Source organism: Epinephelus lanceolatus, chromosome 18 (genome assembly GCF_041903045.1).
Source record: "Epinephelus lanceolatus isolate andai-2023 chromosome 18, ASM4190304v1, whole genome shotgun sequence".
Classification (NCBI taxonomy): Eukaryota; Metazoa; Chordata; class Actinopteri; order Perciformes; family Serranidae; genus Epinephelus; species Epinephelus lanceolatus.
Window position 1 is genome coordinate 43,360,769 of NC_135751.1, and position 6,238 is coordinate 43,367,006.

A 6,238-nucleotide genomic window follows, 5' to 3' on the forward strand; every position below is an offset into this window, starting at 1 on the left:
CACACAGACACACACACACACACACACACACACACACAGACACACAGACACACACACACACACACACAGACACACACGCACACACACACACACACACACACACACACACACACACAGACACACAGACACAGACACACACACACACACACACACACACACACACACACACACAGACACACAGACCTGTGGAACATTTAGATGTTAGAATATTGTCATTGAATGTGATTTGAATAAAGTTTATAATAACTCTGCTGAAACATTTCAGACATTTCACTTTATGTACGTCCTTAAATCCTCACGTTTACACTGAGCGTGTTTACATGCACACTAATAAACTGATTTCTGGAGTTACCTGATTATTCAAGTGGTCATATAAACAGCATGATCCAATAGGCTTTATCAGATAAAAGCCATTATCTGATTATGAGAAATCAGATAAACACACCTAGCTTTGTCCCCAATAGTCAGATTACTCGGTGCATGTATACCCTTTAATCTGGTTTCTTTCAGGTTTTGCTGTTTTACACTCCCACTCCACTACATTTTAGAGGGAAATATTGTACTTTCTACTCCACTACGTTAATCTGACAGCTTTTGTTTCCTTTCAGATAAAGATTTTACATAAAATAATATATTTTTATATTCTCAGTGTTTAAATTGTCACTTTTATTTTATCTTACTTATATGTTATGCACTTTGTGTGACAAGTTTATATACAATACACTTGTATATTGCACTTTGCAGTACTTTTACTCTGAATCTACCCAAAGTATGTAAAACTGGCTCCACACTGATAAACTACACATTAGAATGCTCTCACATGTATTTGTTAATGATAAAAACAAACAGTACTGTAAGAATATAAGCTGTCAGCATGATGAGTGCTTTATTCTGCAAATATATGACTTGCATACTTTTCGAGGTTTTTCAAGGATATGAGTACCTACTGTAACAGGAAGTTTGAGTTTTATGTCATGTACTTGAGGAGAAATCCAACTGAAGGACTGAATCATGTAAACCAGGTTTTTCTGATTATCAGATTATTACAGTGCACCTAAACGCCTCAAATCGGATTATTACCAGTTATCTGATTATTGTGTGCATGTAACCGTGCTCACTGTTGTATTGGCCTGTAACTTCTGCCTGGTTTCGTCTCTCATGTTGGATGCTGGTGATACTGGTGTTTGGCTGGTACGGGTGGTACTCGGAGGTCATAAGATCGTTAGATAATGGGGAATTTTCCATGCTCATGGTTTAGCATGAGAATGCTAAAAAGGGTGGAGTGTGATGGAAAATTCTGGTATTTGGTATTGCTATGATGTATGATGTTGCTCATTTAACCCCTACTGTGACAGCAGTGAGAGACACCAAGGTTACGAGCCAAGGAAGCTCAGACACGAAGTGTCCTTGTTAGTCTCAAGAGACGTTGTGTCCAAGGAATGTCAAACCACCTGAGCGTCATGTATTTTGACTATCGATGTGCATGTGTTATGGGAACTAAAAAGACAGCAGGGCTGATGTAGGCATTCATTCACTGACTGACTGTTCATGTGGTTTGTATTGTTATTATCTCCATTCGCAAATGCTCAATAAAATTCAAGAAAGACAGCCGACGTGTGAAGACTTTTCCTTTAAACTGTTGATTAAACAACTGTTTGCCACCACAACACTCTGAGAAGCAACAAAGAGCCGACCACGGGCCGACCACGGGCCGACAAAGGGCTGACAAAGAGCTGACAAAGAGCTGACAAAGAGCCGACAAAGAGTGGACAAAGGGCCGACAAAGGGCTGACCACAGGCTGACAAAGGGCTGACAAAGAGCCGACAAAGAGCCGACAAAGAGCCGACAAAGAGCCGACAAAGAGTGGACAAAGGGCTGACAAAGGGCTGACAAAGAGCCGACAAAGAGCCGACAAAGGGCCGACAAAGGGCCAACAAAGAGCCGACAAAGAGCCGACAAAGAGCCGACAAAGGGCTGACAAAGGGCTGACCACAGGCTGACAAAGAGCCGACAAAGAGCCGACAAAGGGCTGACAAAGAGCCGACAAAGAGCCGACAAAGGGCCGACAAAGAGCCGACAAAGAGCCGACAAAGAGCCGACAAAGGGCTGACAAAGGGCTGACAAAGAGCCGACAAAGAGCCGACAAAGAGCCGACAAAGAGCCGACAAAGGGCCGACAAAGAGCCGACAAAGAGCCGACAAAGAGCCGACAAAGGGCTGACAAAGGGCTGACCACAGGCTGACAAAGGGCTGACAAAGAGCCGACAAAGAGCCGACAAAGAGCCGACAAAGGGCCGACAAAGGGCCGACAAAGGGCCGACAAAGAGCCGACAAAGAGCCGACAAAGAGCCGACAAAGGGCCGACAAAGGGCCGACAAAGAGCCGACAAAGAGCCGACAAAGGGCTGACAAAGAGCCGACAAAGAGCCGACAAAGAGCTGACAAAGGGCTGACCACAGGCTGACAAACAACCAGCTGACTAATGAGGACAAATGTCAACACACACAGGAAGTCTGAACGGTGACGGCCAGAGTCAATCATTTACCTGGACACACCTGAGAATACACACACACACACACTCACACACACACAGGTGTTACTCACAAGTAACGGTCGGTCTTCAGGTCTTGGTGCAGAGCCACAGACAGTCCGAACAGACTTCCGTCTCGGCCCCTCTTCAGCAGCGGGAACGACGTGTCGAGGTTGAACGCCACGCACACACCGACCCACACGCTTAGCAGCACACACACATCTGTCGCCATGGAGACGCACACCTGGGAGGATGACAACAACAACATGTCAGACAGGTGATGACTGACACCTGATGATAGAAAACAGGAAGTGTTTGTCAGCTGTTTCCTGAAGTCACGTGACCAACGCTCTGAACACAAACTCACCTGTCGGTCTCAATGAACGTGTAACTGATCTGTGTCAGGTGACATGAATGATTCAGTGTGAGGAGTCCCACAGGGCTCTGCCCCGGGTCATCTGCTCTGTACAGTCACATGACTAATGACATGTTTATGTGTTGACCTCTTCCTCTGTCAAGATTCAATTAATGTCCTCAGATGATGACATCACATCCATCATGCGTCACTCAGACCTGTCATCAATGATCCTGGACGCTTTTTGTCTCATCTAGTGGAGGCAGAATCACAACACACTGATCCATGTGAAAACAAAATGGCAGCCATCTCTGCAGAGTCAGTCTGCAGCTGATCCAACACAGAAATGGACAAAACCTGATCATGTGTTAGGGTTGAGACTTATTTCATGTTTGATAAAGTTTGTAGTTTGATACGACAACATGTGACCGATGTTAGCAACAGGAACAAGATGAGATGTCAGCGAGGACGTCTGGACTTTGTTGTCATATTATCACACCGACCAATCAGGTGAGACAAAGTGTCTCTACAGACAGCGGGACATTCTGATCATGGAGCAACAAAACAAACAGATCACATGACTTTTAGATTTGGTCCATTATTCGTGATTTAGTTTTTACACAGCTGCATTCAGGTGTTGAAATAAACTGTAAACCCAGTGTCCCCGTACGAGGACGTCATGTTTGTAAAATCTACTTCCTGTTCAGTTTCTCCTCTGATCCCAAATATCTGAGAGGACTTTAATCTGCAGACCCAACAGAAGCCATTTAAGATTTTTTACACACACACTGTCGTAACAAACCACAGTTTCCTCCTGAGGATCCACTAAGTGTCTCTGACCATGATGATGATGATGATGATGATGATGATGATGATGATGAGGATGATGATGATGAGGATGGTGAGACTTTATCTTCAGTCTCAGACTCTCTGCTGACTCTCATTACACTAAATAAACATTAACTGTTTGATTGACAGAAATGATCTGAACACAAACACAAGAAGAAGAAAATCAAACCTGTCGTCTGTTAATGAACGTCCACAGGTTCGATTCCTGTTGAGCTCCGTCTGCTCCTCCGTCTGCCTGCTCCTCCTGACTGCTCCTCCGTCTGCAGACTGATCTGATCTGAGCGCGCTCAGTTGCCTCCTCTCTCTCTCATTCTCATTCTTCAGTGGTGCTCACTCGCCCTGAAATGAAATCATGTCTCTCCGCCCACACACAGTAACACACACACAGTAACACACACACACACACACAGTAACACACACACACACACACACACACACACGTCATAAATGGATTCAGGATGTTTGGGTGTGTGAGGGCACCTTGATTGTCTCTGCACACACACACTGTTGTTTTAATGTTTGTGTGTGTTACTGTTTGTGTGAAAGTGAATGTTTGACAAAGATTATGAGGCCTGAACTTTGACTGTGACATGTACACACACACACACACACACACACAGAGTAACACACGCGTCTTATTTCAGCTTCCTGTCTTTGTGAGCACTTCCTGTCTTTTCCTCTTTTTTTCCTGATTTTCAGAAAACATCCAATCAGCTGCAGAACACACTCAGTTGTTGTACTGGACTTGTGAGGACACTCGTAGACGACCTCACCGTGTTTATGTTGGTTTGATTCAAAACATTCAGGTGATGAAGGACGACGTCCTGAGGAGGTGACATCAGCCGAGTGCGTCCTATCATCAGAGAGTGTGAAGCTCCAGATGTTTGTGTTCTGGTTCCCTCAGACTGAGCTGTTCATATCTCCAGAGGGAACAGGTCCTCGTCTACAGAGATCACCATGTTGCCGCCATGTTTCTACAGTAGCCCAGAGCAGACAAACCAAACACTGACTCTAGATAGAGACATTCATGTGTTCATAGTCAGCAGCTCCTCCACAACGAGCAGCGTCAGACAAACACTGATCATGCTGTGATGGATGGGGGTGTGTGTGTGTGGAGGCGGAGCCATGAGCGGTGGATCATTATGTGACCAGCTGCTGCTGTTAAAAACACAACTTTAACCTGAACACACACAGATTGTATCTGCTCCTGCACACACACGCACACACACACACACACACACGCACGCACACCCGCACACACACACACACACACACACACACACAACAATAGCCAATCAGAGGCAACAACAGTAACCTGAAAGTAACAAAGACCAACTGATCAAAGAGTTCCTGTTTAAAGCTGCACCTGAACTCACCAGACCTTTCACACGTCTCTTTGGTTTTATTGACGGTGTGTTGAAGCAGGTGCGTGCGGCTCAGATCAGTCTCACAGAGTCTGTTTCCACTTCCTCTTGTCGTCTTGATGTTTTAATCTTCTGAATCTGAGGCTCTGATGTTTCAACATGTTTCAGCTGCAGTTTGTTTTGTGTCCAGCAGGTGGAGCCGTTCATCAGACTCTCTCTGACCTCTGGGAAACACTTTAACTCTGAAACAATCGGACTCTTTAGATGTTTGTCAAATAAAAACTTCTAAAAATTTAGTTAAAATGTTTCAGAGGTTTGTTTCACACAGAGATCTCTGAACACATATCATTATGTTCACTTTAAATAAAGTTTGAACTTGATTTAATATTAGAATAAAATAACATGATATAGAACACTGAGAGTGACGACAGGAAGTTCCAGGTGTGTTAAACATGTCAACATAATCAAATCTATCAGACTGAAGTGAAAATGAGGGGCCGTGTGTCTCTTTGTCCTCATCAGATAATTATAAACTTGTTTATGAGTCATCATCATCTCTTCATGACTTCATCCTGATTTATTATCGTTAAAGGAACAGTTCAACATTTTGGGGAAACCCTACCTTCTCTGTGAGGTGAATAAAGAGTCCTGCCTTCAGTGAAGTTTAATGAAGCAGGATTAAATAATTCAGACTCTGACCAGTGTGGATCTGTGAGAGAATAAAAACGCTCTGTGGTCGCCTGTCACGTCTGTATGTTACACGTTCTGTATCCTTTGGCATCTGTTGTTTATGTTCAGGGACGCTGCAACCAAACAACAAGAACAACAGCACACGTGGCGTCACCCCTGTCTGGATCATCGAGATCTCAGAGTTACCAGATCTTCTGTCGTCACGATCAGACAAATGGTCTGTTAGGAAAGACAGGAAGCTGCGCAAAATTACGCGACACGACATAACACGCCTCTTTGAGGCGGTTCTCGTACCACCTCGTACGAACTCAGAGGACCATGAGTTTTGAAAGACTGACGAAAGCAAAGATGACTGTGCCCTATATTTACCATAAGTGGCTCTGCGCTTTACTGTTATTTTTACTGTTTAGCACATTTGAGTCTTCATGTGAATGACTCGCCTTATGGGAAT

At 44.4% G+C, this 6,238-nt stretch overlaps 1 protein-coding gene across 5 annotated transcripts in view; it reads right to left on the reverse strand.

The window, feature by feature from the left end:
* The window catches only part of LOC117268970 (integrin alpha-3-like), a 34,501-nt gene extending 29,065 nt beyond the window's left edge, over window positions 1–5,436 (reverse strand). The window contains exons 1-3 of one of the 5 annotated variants that reach the window (XM_078161778.1): window positions 5,110–5,436; window positions 3,903–4,707; window positions 2,604–2,773 (exon numbers count right to left, since the gene is read on the reverse strand). In XM_078161778.1, the coding sequence (XP_078017904.1) occupies window positions 2,604–2,761 (158 nt within the window). In that variant the 5' untranslated portion in view covers window positions 2,762–2,773; window positions 3,903–4,707; window positions 5,110–5,436. Of the gene's footprint in view, window positions 1–2,603; window positions 2,774–3,902; window positions 4,931–5,099 lie in introns of those variants that run through there. The other 4 variants (XM_078161777.1, XM_078161780.1, XM_078161779.1 and 1 more) reach the window with 4 other exon arrangements.
* Window positions 5,437–6,238: the final 802 nt, after the last annotated feature.